Source organism: Cebidichthys violaceus, unplaced genomic scaffold (genome assembly GCF_023349555.1).
Source record: "Cebidichthys violaceus isolate CVI_PGR_0920_01 unplaced genomic scaffold, fCebVio1.0.p SCAF_31, whole genome shotgun sequence".
Taxonomy (NCBI): domain Eukaryota; kingdom Metazoa; phylum Chordata; class Actinopteri; order Perciformes; family Stichaeidae; genus Cebidichthys; species Cebidichthys violaceus.
Window position 1 is genome coordinate 1,107,907 of NW_027176495.1, and position 17,380 is coordinate 1,125,286.

The window sequence follows — 17,380 nt, forward strand, 5'->3', positions numbered from 1 at the left end:
CTGTTCTTGTGTCTGGTTGTTGGTGTACAGTGTTCTGTAGTGCCTCCCAGAAGGGAGAGATTCAAACAGGGTGTGAAGGGTTTCCTGACTCTGGAGGAGTATAAGTACTGAATTGAGGGCAGGCTGGCACCAATGATTTTCTCTGCAGTCCTAATTTTCCATTGTAGTCTGTTCCTGTCCTGTTTGGTGGCTCATCCAAACCAGAACAGGCTGGATTATTGCATTGTAAAACAGGATCAGCAGCTCCTTAGACAGATTGAATTTCCTCAGCAGCCAGTTGATGGGGCTCTACAGTACGTCAGCTTGGTCTCTAGCTGGTGATGTCCTGCAGGCCTCTCCAACCCCACGCAGGATCGTTGAATGAGAACTTGTTTTTCAACTTTTCAGAGTAGCTGCTCTTTGCTACTCTGATCTCCTTTGTCAGTGTGTTCCTGGCCTTTTTGTACAAGACTTTGCCCCCACCACTGCAGGCTTCTTCCATGGCATCCATTTTAAAACAAAAACAATATCTGTTTATATTATCGTTTCAGCACCATTTTAGAAATAATTTCGCTGCCTGAAAACGTATATCACAATGATCATTAACGTTCACTTGGCATACACATGTCAGTGTAAACAAGAAGCAGATTGTCTGGTTGGTTGCTGGGTTACAGAAAGTATTATTGTACTTTCTATAGTAAATGGTTTGATACCTAAGATCTTCCTCTACATTTTCCACACACGCACTCAAGCAAACAATTTTAGTGGAAAAAAAAAGTTTTATTTTTTAAAGCAGTTACTATTTCTCTCTTTCAGACACACATCAAATTTACTTTCAAAATAAACAGTTCCAAATCAAAGTTTTACCAGATTATGGGCCAAGAAATGTGGTCAACACACGTCTCTCACTGGTTTCCCCTCAGTTTCATTGTTGTCTGTTCTCACTAGTAGCTCTGCCGGGTGGCTGAAGTCCCTGTCGCACTGGGGAGCAGCATTTATATTTTGGTTCATTTACAGTTTATTTGTGAACGTCACAATAGTTTTATTGAAATATGCATAACCATAGATAAGAAATGGAAATTCTTTGGTTTTATGTCCATCGCCTTTCTCAGAGCCGCAAACCGTGCCTTCAAAGGTCCACTCCGTACGGCTGATAATGCTGCTTGACACGTCACAAAGTGCTTGCCTCCTGCGCATGTAGGTAGTGTTAGAGAAATTCACTCGAGGCCGATGTAAAAATCATTATCACAGGACATTTATTCTTGAAAGAAGGAGACAGAGTTGAAACACATACAAGTCATGCATCAAGGCTGCTCAGAGGTCTCTTTCTGAGTCTCTGATATTTATACTGCGGCTAACACACAAGTGCGCTGACACAGAATCATTTGCATAAAGCTACGTTCTTCTCCCCTTCCGCACAAGCAAACGTCATCTTGACGTTTAGTAAGATTTACAATCGCCCCTTACAGTAGGTCAGAGTGACTGCTAAACGAGGAACATCTGAGATAACAAGTGGGAAGAGAGTTCACACAGGAGCCACAGACTTCACAGAGCCTTGTATGTGTTAAACCATTAGAACAGATCGTTCTAAAAAAAAAAAATTCTCCAACATTTCCCTCTTGTTTATACAAAGTATAACTACTGGATTAGAATAAAAATAAATGAATGCATGTCCAATCAAACAAGTAATATATGAATGCATTAAAGCCAAACATCAAAAACAATAAAGAAAGAATATAATCAAAAACACACATATTTTTATGTCATACAGATTATCCTAAGACTAACATTTTAAAGACAAAGGAATGTTTTCACAAATATGCTGTGTACTGTCGCTTCCCAGCCTCTCATCACCTTGGTTGGAAATCTGTAAGTACACAGAGTCTGTTCATTAATTTCAACATCAATTCATCACTGTATTAGCCCTCTCAACACGGTATGAAAGTACAATGAAGACAAACCAAACATCCTGTAGACTCCTCCCTTCCTCACCAGCAACACGTCTTGACCCTTCTACCGTATTGTTGCCCACCAAAATAGTACTGATTCAAACCCCGTAGCAATTTGATTTCCCCTAGGGACCCCAATGTCATCTATGTACACAGACTGACTGAAACTGCCAGTTGGCACTGACCTTTAATGGTCATGGCCTGTCTCTAGGAGGTTACGCAAGGAGGCGCCATCCATAAGCAATGCATAGAATGGCCTAACCACTGTGCCAACGCACACGTTCCGCTCCAATGCTCAGACCGAAGTCTCTTACCTCCACAGAACCACTAGGTGTCAGCCCTGGGCATCGTCCATATCCATCAGTTGTCTGTGTGATGTTTTACATACATTTGCACCATTCCAAGGTTTGAAACACGGTGGTATCTTGTTTTAACAGTTGGGAACAGATAGTGCAGAGTGACTCAATTGTTGTTATTAGGTGGTTTGAGGAGGAGAAAACAATTTGTAAGGCACATTTGGAACCTGTTGGATCATTTTCTGGTGTCAGGCGGAACGGAATTGTTCCCAGCGTGTAATGTTAGTGTGGTTGTATTCTGTATTATTAATTGTCAATTTTATCTGCCTGAGGATTATGTTTCGCACATACAGTACATGCTAGACAACATTTTTTGTAAGCCAGCGAAATTAGCTGGCCTTGATGGTTTAGATCCAGATTTTTTACAGAGTTCTTCATAGAATCATCACAATGTGTCATCATTGCTCAGCAGATATTTACTGTTTTGGACTTTGGCCTCTTTGATGTATATCATGAGTCCACACTGAAACATGTACTTCCAAACCTGCTCATTTATGTTATTCCTCAACATATGTCTATGTAACAAATAATTAACACAAAGATACAGGTACCCTATCATAGGCTGACTTAAATGATACAGCCTAAAAAATAGTCTTGCAGAGTTTAACCCACAACCCAGCATGCAAGACAGGTGTTAAAAAGGTATTGCTATTGTTGCCTAATGCAGAGAGATACAAAAGGCTCATCAGGCTGAGCTAAATAGTAATACTGTTCTCGATCTCAGTAGGGTTCAGGTATAGGTAGGGTATTTCAAGCTGCAAGTTTCTTGTTGAAATTGCTTCACTGAGGTCGGACAACTGTGCTTGAAATTCCTTAATCATCTGCTTTGGAGCAAGCTCATGGAATCGTTCTTCGGGGTATGTACCCATGGGAACCTGCCAAAAGGACAAAACAGTAAATCACATTGACACAGTATTGTGCTTGATACAATTTATTTTAAACACTTAAAATGTGGACGAGTTATAATGAGTGTTTATCATCACCAAACCTACCACGTCAGTGTACTTCTCTGAAAGTATGCAAACCAATGCTGCAACGCTGACTGTGTCACCAACATCTGGGAGAGTCTCCAAAATAGTCTTCATGCTCGACTGCCCCTTAGTGGTTGGAGGAGGTTTGCGCAGCAGAAGTGTGCCATTTGGCACCCAGGAGTAGTAGTCAAACTAAAATATGAAAGAAATTTCAATATATAACAACTTCGACAGAAAACAAAGTCTATAAACTTATTTGCATGTCAAACATTACATGAATAATTATGTTAATCTGCATTGGGAATTCAACCTTTGCACCATTGTAATGCGAAAGAAAAAATGGAATGAATAAAAAGCAGATTGCAGACCTGCCAAATGTTTTATACATTTGAATCGTTAAAACAAACTTACACTTGATCAATCATCAATACATATTCCATTGTCCCAACTAATTACCTGTCCATTGTTTACAGCAGCATGTTGAGCCGTCACTGTGAAGATCACCATGGTGATGAATTTGATCACCTCCTCGACAGTATCAAAGCTTGCTGGAAACCCTGTTGGTAGCATAATTACTATCAGTTAATTATTGGCAATCCCTGTCTTCGTTAAATATTAAAGGCTACAATTAATTTTGTATATATCTTGTGTTTACAAATGACTTCACAACATGGGTTAAGTACCTGAGGCTTTGTTTCCTAAGAGGCCATGTGTGAATATCTCACTGATCCATTCCTGCAGCTCAGTGTCTTTACGTACTACACTATCTGAGGGATAGTAGTACTCCACTACTGCCTTCACAAAGCTAGTGAACACAAAATAATTACATTTAAAATGTTTGTATGTGAACAAGACAGAAAGACTCTCAGCTGTTGCTTGTAGAATAAATCGGTGTGGACAGATGTGATATTTATTGAAAGATAACCTGTTGATGATGTTCCACAGCTTCAGGCCATCATCTCTGTAGTAGAAGTTGGGGATGGATTCCAGTCCTCGTGCAGTGATGTTCTCTGGCAGACAGAGGGAGCTGTAGGTCATTTCAGAGAGAGCCCTTCTCATGAGCTCCATCAGTCCGTCAATTCCAAGTGAACTCTAATAAATCAATAATGCAGAAATAGTTACCATTAGACACATTTCTTGAAATAAAAGAATTATGCATTGTTAATAAGTTAAAGGCTATAACTTTGTCTTGCAATGGTGCAGTCTAATTGGAGTAGTTTGAATTTTCAGAAATATGTATTTTACAGAGCCATACTTTATTTATAGTCCCGTTAGGTCCAATAATAGTTATGCGGCTTTCAGTGTTAATGTGCAGAGTGTACCGGAAGTGTGGAAACAGCAGCTGTGAAGACAAAGGGAAATATGTTAAAAGTCATGTTACGATGTTTATTTGAGCAAACAACAGGCAGCACATCTTGTTTGTGTTGATCAAAGGAATCCATAAGCTAACATTCTCATTAAAAATCTTATTTTGGATAGTTATCTAAATAGAATGGTGGGGCTGGACTCAAATATATCTTGGTCTGCACTATTAAGACCGTTGCTTACTAGAATGAACACATACACAATTGGTTTACTCGAGAAAAGAGCCTCTGTTTGATGGGCCTTTCAATGTGCTGTCTTTTCTATACAAGTCTATACAAAATACTCAAATGATGGTGGGTCAAGGTTCACTTTAAAAATTTGAAGAATCATATGCAAATGTATTCTATAGTCTTAATGCCTGTATATCAGAAGGGCAACATCCCATATAGATGTAGGCATTAAAACGTGGTCAGACTGTGGACTTCACGAACATAACATCAAAAACGCAACATTGGCAAACTCTTAATAATCTGAAATGAAGTGAGAAATGTTTTCATGCTTCTAAGGGTAGAGTCCTTCAGATACATGAAACTTCATGTCTAATGACTCACAAGTTATGTTAAAACCTGGAATAGCTCTCTCTCTGATACAGACAGGAAACATGGGACGGGACAGAGAGGGAATTGACAAGCAACAAAGGTTCCTGGCTGTAACTCAAACAAGAAACTTTCTGTTTTATGGTGTTTCTTCAACAGATTTCCAAAAGTGGTCTGTGGTTAAAAAAGGTATCTCTAATACAGCATATATTAAATCATTCTATATATGAACCTGAATAAATCCCTAAAAATAAAAGAAAAAGGAGAAAAATATTTTGTTTTTCTGAAGTATGTTGAGCAATATGTGAAACTACTTTCCAATTTGACTATACTTTCATATTTCATGGCATATTGGAATGGTTTTGTTAATGTAATATATTTGAAGGGTAGGGTGCTTATTCAGTTTGTAAGTTTAAGGAAGTGTCTTTCTTAACTATTCATGATTATTACCCTACCAATCACTACATGCAGGTATTCTAAAAAGGCACAAACACAGACTGCTCTTTCTGTGATGAATATTCAGATATACATATTTTGGCATTGTTCGTTTCACACCAAGAAATGGCATGAAATTTGCAGATTTGTCATTGATCATATCTTAAAAGACTCCATCAGTAAAAAATCAGATAGGTAAAAGAAGTGCACCACCACTCTGACCTCTGCTTTGTAATCATACCTTATAGAGGGGATGAATCACAGAGAAGCTGCGGAGAGCGGCGACAGTATAGGCCTCTGCCAGAAAGTGAGTATTCATGAGGTGTTGGACTGCTTGATGATCCATGGCATCAGCATTTCTAATGAACATCTTGGCAAGCAGCCAGTCAGTCTCCAAGTCACTGGGCAGAAAGATGGGGTTCTGCTCAGAAGGTTGTTGATGCAACTGGAATTTGAAAAAAATATATATATTTAGTTTTTGTATGATCAAATTTTGCAACCGGACTTTTGAAAACATAGTAATGTACTGTGGGATGTAATATGATCCTGTGACTAGACCTGTATTGCAATGGGCATCAGTTTGTTTCCTGGGTTCACGTAGAACAAACAGAGACCAGCAGTCACGTGCAGAGGTTCACCATTATAGGATCTAGGGGGTATTCCATCCATCTTCTTCTGGTCATAGAGGAATATATTGCCTTTCTGTATGGGAAAGAAAGACAGAGGAAAGTTTAAGACATCAATAGGTTTCACAGATAATATGATATTGAGATGATAAACACAGAAATTGTCTCCCAAAGCAGAGATTATCTCCAAAGTGAAGCAGCTCTGCTTTCATACCTTCAGCTCCTCCTGCAGAGAGCTTCCTTCTTCCAGGAACGGCTTCACCATCTCCTCTGTGACTGGAAAGTTTGGGGGAAGCTCTGAGCAGCGCTTGATCACATTGGGATTGAGTGCGTTCAGAAACTGGGATCCATAAAAGTCATCTTCCTTCCAGTGCTCTGTAACATACTCTGGAAGAATTGCAAATATGATATTTCATATATTATCTATATACCTATCTCACATCTGTCTAACTTTTTTGAAGTACATGTTGATCATAGTCATTGGTTTGTTCCTGAGAGATTTTTCACTTACTACTCTTAACTGTAGTACCCCAGGAAGGGCTGCTAGTGATTACACAGCCTAGTGAGACGGTGTGTTTGGCCAAATGCTCATTTTCACTTGTTATGAAATGATGACGATGACATTATTGTTGTGAGTTGTGCTGCAGATGTGGATAATGGGGAAAAACAATCTACCTGACATATTTGTCTTTTTCCACCAGAAGATTTTTTTCATGTCTTCAATGCTTTCCCATTGTTCAGCAGATCCAAGGAGCCCCTTGAGCTTGAGTTCAATACCACTGAAATAAGACAGGGTAAAAAAGGTACACAGAATACATGTTTAAACAGTATACTGATTATTAAATGTTTTAAATTTACTTTTTGTCTCAAAACATAGAAAATATGACTATATTTGAGCCCGGTTGTGTCCATTGCATACATTATCTATGTAGACCTACGTCTGCAGTTTTATATTATCTGCTTCGGTTATTTTGGACTTAGAGATGCGGATTTCAGCTGGGAGCTCAGGCGGTTTATTATACTGGTTGACGTGGGGTAGTCCTTCAGCCCAACTTTTCCATCTGAAAAACAAACGCACAAAAAAAACAAAGTGACCAAAAGGCACATATACATTTCTCCAGATGAACTTCTGAGACCATAACAGCAGCTGCTACATACTGTACAGCACACATACAAACTTACTGGTACAAGCTCTTTTTAAGTATCAGCTCCTCTTTGCGGTGGTCAATCAACATGGGATGGTCATCCTCAAAAACCTTCAAGGCTGAGGCGTGAAAAGAACATAACATCAGTAAAGTTTTAAAAGACAGAATTGACAAACTCAACAAAACAAACGTGTGAAAAGAAGTGATATCTATAAATGTCAATATTAAAGTATCTTTAATCAAATATTTTGGGAACTTGAAGCAGACCTCTCCCTCCTCTCAGCTCCACCAGTTCTCCTCTGGAGATCCATCTGTAACAGGGGAAAAGAATGGCTTCTCCTTCAGGAGTCGTCGCCACTATTTTGGAGAAGTACCACTCATCTTCTGGGAGAAACAAAAAAGGATCTTTCTCCACCTTGACCAGCAGAAGTTTCCCCAGAGACAAATTGGTGCTTATGGTGTAGTTCCCTGTCTTGAAATAAGGACAAATACAAAAACAAATACATTATAATACAGTTCAACATGTATGTTAAAGTGTTGTAAATACACATTTAACTGAAAATATTTAATATAACATGATATACGTAAGTGTCTAAGAGTACAAATGTCCACACAGACCGGACAGTCTTCTTAAATAATTATTTTGATATTAAAACATTTAGAAACCTTGATCATCATCAAAGTACATGGTGATAGACAACCATGCCAACTGGCTGGTAAATGCCTATTATAGAACAAATCCTACCTGGTAATATTTAAAATTCCAGCTTTTAAAAAGCAGTGAGTTAGACTCTGACAACTGACTTTCAATATATTATGTGACTGCAGCACAATAGGGATGAAATGTTATTAGATTGTGTTTTTAGTGTGTGATTTTAAGTTGCACGTCGCCTGTCAAGCTTACAGTGGTGTGTATGGGACCTGCATGTTTGACAGCAGATATCCACAAATTTTAGGGGAGATTGTTGTATATTTTGCCTTTCCGAAGCCAAAAACTCAAGAGGAGCGATGTTGGATATGAATTAAATAGTGTGGAAGACCTCACTCACAGCTGAATCCATTGAAGATCAACACAAACTACTTTGTTCTACCTTTAGCTATCTTAACATGTATGCAAACAAAGACGGTTGAATTTTAATTATCATAAACTTATGATATCCGATGTATGTATCAAGCCCATGATGTGTGAGCAATTTCCTATAGCGAGCCTTAAACAAATGTAAAAGTGAGATAATTTAGTTTTAAATTGGAAAAAGAAAACTACAGAGTCATAACTAATGTTAAATGTTAACTTAGCTTAAAGAAACAATGTATTGACTTACCCTGCTGTGCATGAACAGTGTTGTTTATGTCTATGTTTGTACTTCAGTTGAGTAGTCAAGATGTGGGGTGTAGACGTTTGCATTGTGACTGGTGAGCTTTTTCCTCGATTCATATAATAATAATAATAATAATAATTTCCTCTTCATTCATAACACTCAGCCAACAAATTATATTGTGAATGTATCGTTAGCTCTCAAATGCACATTGTAGTCCTTTCTGTCTTCTTCTCTCTGATATTTCTTAACAATTATTTCCATACTGTTGAAAACGCCACTTTGACATGCCGAGTGTGCGAAATCTTGACAGGCCTAGCAACAGTAACCAAGGGGGGTGGGTTTTAATGAAGGGTCAATTCATAATTAATCTGTAAAGTTAACCAGTTTTTGTGTTAGTCACTTGATTTTTTAAAAATGATTATACATGTACTTTGAATGTAGGTGTCAGAGTATATAAATAAGCATCAAAATAGAGCTTGTTTAATGCAACAAAATTCCTCTGGACGGATCCCTTGGACCCCCTGCAGAGCTCCAGGTTAAGCCCTGAATGTCCTCAAACCCTAGAAACGCCCCTGCCACACATTTCCTTTTTACTTGTAGTAACACAGTCTGTGTAGGAGTTATGGCGGTTAAAGTCAGATCGGCCACACCTTGAGGAAGAATTTGACAGCTCATAAATTAGTGAGGCTTACTGTATGAAAAACCAAATATCAACCTGAACTCGTCCGTACACTTTGTATTCTATTTAGAAACGTTTGGATCAAATGTATTGAACAAGTGTCACATAAAACTGTGTCGATAAGATTTGTGTTGAACAAACTCAGTTCAGCACGCATGTTGATATAGGCAAGCATCTAAAGAGAACATGTGTCCGCCAAGACTGGACAGACTTGGTGCCGGTGGGACCAATGAAAAGCATAAACAATAACTCTAGAAATAGCCAATTTTCTCGCTGATGGTCTCATTTACTTATGTAGGTCACATAGAGGCATCAGTATTAATTTGAGGATGTTCAACAGGATTCAACTTACTGTCCCAGTTGTAAAGTCGATGCCAAAGTTGTCCAACACAGTTCGCTCACTCTGCCCTTCAGTTCCAAATAAGGTGACGAATATGTGGTCCCATGTTCCTGCATATTGCTTGTTACCTGTTGTGACCTCTAGCTTGTACTCAGTCATGGTCAGTCTGTAGAAACTGTCTAGAAAAAGAAAAACATTTAGATCTCTAAATTTCAGAGTGAATGCTCCAATTCTCTGCAAAAATACAATAATAAAGAATAAAGAAAGTTCCTACCTACACCTTCAGATTGAACCTGTTCTGTGAACTGTGTTCCTGCTTGTTGGCTCTTGTAAGCTCCTCCACCCTGACTTCAACCGTTTTTTTATTACCTCCCTCACTGTGCATGTCTCATAAGAGGTGATGTAACTAACAATTAAAAATGTTATTTCTTGTTTTCAGCTGATACACGTGTAGCTGTAGGTCAGGGGTCCGGATCCGGACCCAGACGCCGTTGTATCCGAACCCAGGACCTAAAACCGATAGATAATTGAGAATTATTACATTTTGACGAAGCGCTTTTATTTTAACCGGCGCAGCTTTTCCTGCCTTTATGGCACTTGTTCAGCGGCGTAAATCACATGATGCAGCTCAGTCAATCAAATATGGGTATTCTGACAAGTTTCCTGACTCGAGTGAGATGTCGACACACGAGGAATGAGAATGAGGAAAGAGAACGAGGAGTAGGAGAATAATTACGTGAGTCAGAGAAGTTGTTTCACATGACGTTCTCCAAAGAGAGAGAAGTGGTCAGAGAGACCAGAGAGACCAGAGTCTATAACCAACAATGAACAGACTCTTATAGGTTCATTCTTCCCACGGACAGTTTAAAACCAGTGTGTCTCATATGTTCAGAGACTGTGACGATTATTAAGAGGAAATGGTGCATAGTTACAAAATCATTTCACGTCAGGTTGATAGCAGACCACCTTAAAGTGTCACACAGAGAGAACCAGGACATTCTGATGTAGCATTTCAAAATAAAAGCCCTTCAAAATCGCATGCATGAGCTATTATGGAAGACCCTGTGAGACATTTCTGCTATCAGAAGACAGCTTACAGTGACTGATGTCTTTTGCACCACTTAGACTTTCATTGAGTTGAAACTGTTTTATTTAACTGTTTTGAGAAAACTGTAATGAATCCACAGCCCTACCATTTGTCAGTGTCTGGGACTCAAACTGAAGACTCTGTATATATATCTATATATATATATATCTATAGATATATCTATATATCTATAGATATATATATACATAGACTGGCTACTTCAATCCAAGGATGGACGTGTTCTTGAAACTATATATATATTATTCATGAAATTAATTCAAGATTGATAACCATTTGCAGAGGTCCTATACATTTTGTAGCAATCTTTGTATTTGAATCATATATATTTAATAACTTCACTCTTTCCAAAAAGGCATTTTATATTGAACAACTTTAAAGACAAAAAAATACATAAAAGGCTGTAAAGACTTTATTAAATGGTAGCAAATCACATGCATTATCAGACTATCCTCATATTAATTGCCATGTTTTTTGACTCATGGCCCGACATCCTACGAACCCAGACAACAGACCCGCAATGGGTCGACACCCGCTCTAGGAATCAGAAAGACGAGATCATTTAGGGTCACATATCGACACAGGAGGGTAAAGCAAATCGTGTGTAAAGTGCTGGCATAACTTCTGTCACAGAAATAATGCAATATAACCAATCTGCTTTTCCCCCATGGCTACTACTGAAAGGCAAGATAGTGAGAACATTTATACAGTATATCATATAGAATAGTATAAATCTATTATGCATATTTGTCTTCAAGAAAATATATTTTGATCTTGCCAGAATAAGGACACATTTCAGCATAAATCCATGCAATCCACACAGGGACAGCCACAACAACAGACCTCGATTGTGGCAATTAGGGTGTTATTTCATTAAGGCTTCTTAACAACGTAGTGTAAAACAGGAAGAGTTATGTTTTTCAAGACATAAAATATGTAATTGCAACATCCACATAATACCACAGTGACTCTTGTGCTGCTACGAGGGGGTCGGCTTGTGTGTGTGTGTGATCAGGTGTTAACGTGACGGAGGACGCGACGCAGCGAGTGTCCGTCTCGTGCGGTGCACATGGCGGGAAGGGGAACCGGCTCCGTCTTGTGCTCCACATTGTTGAAGTGGCACTTCTTAAGATGGTCCGACATGCTGGGGAGATCGGTGAAGCCCCAAGACAACACTGGGCTGAAAGCAGTGCTGAATCTCCACACCTGTATCAGGAAATGGAAATAAAAAGATTGATTTGGTTGATTTGGTTGATTTGTTAAATGCATTTTACATAGAATCCTCGTCTGAAGCTTCTTCCTTCTAGCTCACTGCAATCATCAATTTAAATCAAATTGAAATCGTAAACATACATTTTAAGCTTTGGGGACACTACTAGCTTTGTAATAATTATTCTATACTTCTGTGTTTTTTTAGACGATATGGTCAAAGCTCATTTTAAAAGCTAATTAGTCAAATCAAAATCCATCAAAAACTCTGACTACTCACTCTGTTTTTGGTCTGCCATGACACAGTGCCAGGGACACCAGGGGCACCAGGACACCGTCTCCGCTCCCACTGCAGCTCCACTATGCCCCTGGTCTGGAGGAGACTGGCACACACCTCCCTCATTGTCCGTGACACCAGTGACAGCTGGCAGAGGCTGAAACTGTCCAGGAAGCCAGCTATGTGCCACAATACCTCAATGGGAAGCCCACTAATTTGGTCGGACTGGAAGTCGCTTGGAAATTTTGCCCTTGGGCAAGGCTGAACCCCGAAGGACCTGAGGTGCTTGTCGTGAACCACTTTGGCCCCCTCGGTGGATGGGTAAAACCTCCGCTGAGAAAATGTGCAGCCGTAATACGCCAGCGGGCAGCGGTGCTCCATCCAACCATTGAGTCCAGCGTGAATGTCGCCGTGGACATTTGTGAAGTGGGAAGAAAACTGGTCCCGACGCAACGACTGGCCGCAGACGAAGGGGAACATGTGCTGGTAGCGGGGGTTGGGAGGGAGGTAGCGGTTGTGCGGGACCGCCTCAACCTCCAGAGCTTCCAGGACAAGCCCGAGGCGGAGAGTGCGGAAGGGGCTCGGATAGGAGAGCTGCGGGGCAGCATGGTCGCAGGCGGATGCAGAGGCAATGTCACCCACTCGAGTGTTGGTCACCAAGATGGCTGCAGGGAAAGTGAAAGTCTGCGTGCCAAAGTCAACACGGTAGCCATTGACATAGACCGTGTCAGAGATCCTTCTACACTCCCTGGACTCCTCCAAACAGAAGAGCAGCGCCGCCGTGATTAGATCGATTTCCCCAAGACCCATGGGGTCGTCGACCTGTTCCAGATCCGAGGTATCTACTGCCTTGTCCTCCATCTTGGGTCGCAATCTATACCCCGACCTGTCGGGGACGAATCCTGTCCGTCCGTTAGGCAATGAACATTGGCCCTGGCCCCTAAAAAAATGGTAGTTGTGGAACTTTCGCTCGGGCCCATGGTTTCCTAAAAGAACTAGCCCCCTATCTTCGAGGACCACGTGAGCAGCCCTCTGTGCCACGCCCTGGCTGACATGCACTGGAGATGCCGTCGGGGGGGTGACTGGCTCCTGAGAAACCCCAGCATTCATGTCATCTTTCACCTCAACCGGACACGTCTCCAGACAGGCCTCCATTCCTCCCGACAGCGGTCCATTTGTCATCTTTAAAATCTTTAGATCCGTTTCTTTCGCGGCCCCATTTCCTCTCAAACAGCTGGAACAAACGCTTTGCTCCTCCGTCTCTTCTTCATTCAAACCATCAGCAGGTGTTTTTCCGTCGGGTCCGTTCTTAAGGTCTCCAGAGCTGCTCGATCTACTCTCGATACGCTCTTTGCTGCCGTCAGAGTTCGCACTGCTAACAAATTCCAAAGCGGCAACCAAGCTTCTTGCGGTCTCCACTGTGGCCTCGTACAGTTTACCGAAGTGCTCCTCGTTCAAGCCATTGATCCCACTGACTATTCTCTCCTTTGCAGAGCCTTGTGGGGGAGGCTGACCTGACGATGAGGACTCTGAAGGGGACTCGATAATGGCGGAGGTCTCGGGGGCAGATGTAAGCAACGCTGAGTCTGTTGCAGTGTTCTCCTTACTGACGGGGACAGGTGGCTCTCCTTCTGCAGTAGGTGCCATGGCAATCACCTTGAGGGACTCGAGAAGCGTACGCTGGTCCTGAAGAGCAAGCGCCATATCTAGCTGCTCCACCTCCTCCACCCCACGGCTCAGGCTCTCATAGGAAGTATAGTCCAGGCAGCTAACGGGCCATCTGTTCCACTCCATAGTGCAGCACACCACTCCAGCTGGACACACTTCAAGGTGTGCATACATTTGGTTGCGAACCAGGGCGGCAGGGCAGCCGTAGCCACTGTTGAGGCAGGGAACCCTCACCAGTGCGCACATAAGGTGGTGCTCGTCACCTTTGCAGGAGTGAAATACAGCCCCACACACCAGAGGACAGGCGACGAGATCGCAGGAGATGCCTGGTTGAGGTCTGACCGTGCATCTCTGATTGACACAGGACACGCAGTGAACATGGTCCTCCTCCATCTTCAGACCTCCGGGGGTGTAAAGCTTCTGATGTGAGAAAATCCACTGCCCTGCCAAATAGACAGAAAGAGGAAATAATATCAGTGTGTTGAAGATGAGATAAGACAAATCAAACTTTAGTGAATCATCACAAGCTGTCCTGTTGAGGTACGTTTAAATTACACTACCACACGAGGTAGAGTATGATTTAAACTGGTGTTAATCCTTTGTGGTAAAACTGATGTACTAACATAACTTCATATGAATACATCAATGAAACAGGACTACCACACAAACTGAAGGACTGAGCAAACCTGAGTTCTCTTGCCATGCCTGCTCAGCGGCTGTGAAACAGCGCCTCACCTCGTGTGTGGAAGTCCACTGCAGTCACGCAACGCACCTAAAGGGCCGTTTCAAACAAATACCTTTTTCATATTAAGGAGGTGAAAACCTTTCCTTTCTTACAGGAGGAAGTCGTGAGACAGCTCCAGAAAGACCTCAGAAAACTGAATCCGGTGGTAAGGTATTGGATAAGATATTTTGGAGTTACATTGGTAGTGTGTGATGATTGTGTACACGTATGATTTCCTTACAGTTAGGTGTGAAATGGCAAAGTATGAGTTCTTGCATGCAAACTGCAAAAAAAGTGGATCCGAAAAACGTCGGCAGAGACTTAAACTGATTTTCTTTTAGTGAGTTTCATCCATTTGTATTGTAATCACTTCATGTGAAGACAGAGAACTGATAAAGTGAATGTTCTGCAACTGAGATGCTCTTCTGGAATGCTTCTGGTAAAGTAACACAGAACCGGTCAGTCTGTTTCCGGAACAATGGTATTAAACAATAACTGAATATACGGAAATGCATTTGAAAAATAGAAAATCTGTCACTTCGAAGTTTTTGGCTGGCTTTATAAATGCAGCTTGCATGTATATCTATATCAGTGACCGTGCATCATCTAGTCACTGAGCCATATAACCATAATCAAATCCTTAAATGTTGGGAACATCTACTGTGCCCAAGCTGGCTCACTTGGCCCAAATAAGGCGAATACACTGATGACAACTGAGGCAGCTTCCTACCGTGAATACACATACACACACACACACACACACACACACACACACACACACACACACACACACACACACACACACACAGCACTGTACCAAAGGAGCCGAAGACGACGGGTCATTTATATACACCCCAGTATTGCAAGCCCGCTTGTGGTCAGCTGTTATTTCGCTGTTAAATCAACTTGCTTGATTGTAACAATGGCAGGCTAGCTTGCACTTACCGGCTAATGTTTGCTCACAACAGCTAGCTAGGCTAGCCAACTCGGAAGTTCACAAAACAAGCTAACTTAGCATGACAATGTTGTGTTAGCACGCGAGACGCTTCTCACCTTAACGTTGTGCTGGTAGGAACACGTATGATGCGATGTGTTTGGTTGTTGTCTCTAAATACAACTAGCTGTTGCTGTAGTTACTGCTCTTGAGAAACTGCTAGTGTTAGCTCACTACAATCCTTGCCACTCAGCCTCCATTTTTTTTTTTGTTGATCAAAACTTTATTGACAGAAATGTAGGCCTACATCAATATTACGTTTATCTTTACAAGGGTTGATATGGACGTGAAAAACGACAAGAACAGAAAAGGAAAAAAATAATATATATATAATTATGTAGATGGATACTCTTTTGTAATTATAAATAAGCAAAAATGCAAAATCTGGATGGAAAAAAATAAATATAAATTTAAATAAGGGGTAGTAATCAATATAATTATTACTGACTCTGCGACATCTGCACCACCTATAGATTAACTGTAACCATCCAAAATAGGGTAGCGTTTGCAGGCAGGCGCAACTTCTCTAGGTGCTTGCAGCGACCAGTAACTAACAGCAGAGGTCGCTGTTGTACTAGTTTTGTCACGCGCGCCTCCTGTGCTGTCGGGGTCACCTACAAAACAGCACCCCTGGAGCAGGAGGGGCTGACTCACGGACACATCAGCAGGACGGTGCTAGCAGTACTGAATACTCTCGTCATGAGGTGTCGAAACAAACCCAGTCGGTGGGACCATCACAATTTACATGATGTAAAACGTAAATATATAAAAAGGTGTCCGAATTTGCAATGACTTTTCCTGTTAAATCTTTATACTATTAACGTTATGCATACAGTTTGTGTTACTATGCTGTATTTAAGAACCCGTCTGCATACTGCGTATTGGGTTGACCATGAATCCAAGAATGATGTCGTGCAAACATTTGCATTTCACTGATTCATATGAAAAGGACGAATGTTGCTGAATATGCACCGACTTTCCTGATTCCCCCGGAGTTGCACAACGCCAGGCCGTGAAAGATTAGGCTTGTCAAAAGATTGATTATAAGGTTTATATTTTGAGTAAGTAAAACAGAAACGTATGTTTATTTTTTGGATCATCCAAAAGACAGTGATTGGAAAAAAAAAACGGATATAAAAAATATATATTTATTCCTTTAATTGATCATTGTAGTCTCTAATGACCAATACTACATCATCAAAATAAGATGAGCCTAATCCGTAGGTCATAGCTGGATAGACTTGTGGTCAGACTGCAGTCCTTGAATAAACCGAGTTCTGCCTTCGCCCTTTGCCCTGAAGTGTGGCTGCAGCATCCAAGTAGTCCGTGTCCCCCCCCCCCCCCCCCCCCCTTTTCAAACATGTCACTTTAATTCAGATTCAATAGCAGATGCTCGCTCCCGAAGCCCCGGGCACCAGCGGTTGCAGTGTCATAGCGACTCTTTTATAAGTTTGTTTGTGATTTATACCGCCTGGCGTGAGTCACGACAAGACCCTACCAAATAGACTGCGTGTCCCCCGGGTGCTGGCCGTGTGTCTTTGTGTGGGACGACGCGCCGGGCGATGTTAAAACCATTAAGACTTAATCAATGTCTTCATCATTGACGGACGGTGTTGTTTCAGAAGTTCTATTCAGTGATAGCGGCTTAGCCAGTTGACCAAAAGGTAGTAAAGCTTTATTCAGCAAGCTAAAGAGATCTGTGA

The 17,380-nt window shown here is 41.2% G+C and overlaps 2 protein-coding genes across 5 annotated transcripts; both read right to left on the reverse strand.

Annotated features, from left to right (window-relative positions):
- Positions 1 to 1,212: 1,212 nt before the first annotated feature.
- Positions 1,213 to 10,029, reverse strand: LOC137882310 (hydroperoxide isomerase ALOXE3-like). 3 transcript variants are annotated; one of them, XM_068724544.1, is made up of 15 exons: positions 9,975 to 10,029; positions 9,713 to 9,879; positions 7,630 to 7,834; positions 7,400 to 7,481; positions 7,156 to 7,278; positions 6,893 to 6,996; positions 6,432 to 6,493; positions 6,150 to 6,293; positions 5,833 to 6,036; positions 4,511 to 4,597; positions 4,181 to 4,347; positions 3,939 to 4,060; positions 3,712 to 3,812; positions 3,277 to 3,447; positions 1,213 to 3,159 (listed from the first exon to the last, which is right to left on the reverse strand). In XM_068724544.1, the coding sequence occupies exons 2-15, from the start codon at positions 9,857 to 9,859 to the stop codon at positions 2,980 to 2,982; spliced, it is 1,899 nt and encodes a 632-aa protein (XP_068580645.1). In that variant the 5' UTR covers positions 9,860 to 9,879; positions 9,975 to 10,029; the 3' UTR covers positions 1,213 to 2,979. The 3 variants fall into 3 exon arrangements, with proteins under 3 accessions (XP_068580645.1, XP_068580643.1, XP_068580644.1); XM_068724542.1 differs by having other exon boundaries at positions 6,432 to 6,604; XM_068724543.1 differs by having other exon boundaries at positions 6,432 to 6,604; positions 9,713 to 9,875; positions 9,975 to 9,996.
- A 1,181-nt stretch (positions 10,030 to 11,210) lies between these two features.
- Positions 11,211 to 15,866, reverse strand: LOC137882404 (F-box only protein 30-like). Of its 2 annotated transcripts, none has more exons than XM_068724707.1 (3): positions 15,737 to 15,866; positions 12,295 to 14,397; positions 11,211 to 12,011 (listed from the first exon to the last, which is right to left on the reverse strand). In XM_068724707.1, the coding sequence occupies exons 2-3, from the start codon at positions 14,350 to 14,352 to the stop codon at positions 11,817 to 11,819; spliced, it is 2,253 nt and encodes a 750-aa protein (XP_068580808.1). In that variant the 5' UTR covers positions 14,353 to 14,397; positions 15,737 to 15,866; the 3' UTR covers positions 11,211 to 11,816. The 2 variants fall into 2 exon arrangements, with proteins under 2 accessions (XP_068580808.1, XP_068580807.1); XM_068724706.1 differs by having other exon boundaries at positions 12,295 to 14,402.
- Between the last annotated feature and the right edge of the window lie 1,514 nt (positions 15,867 to 17,380).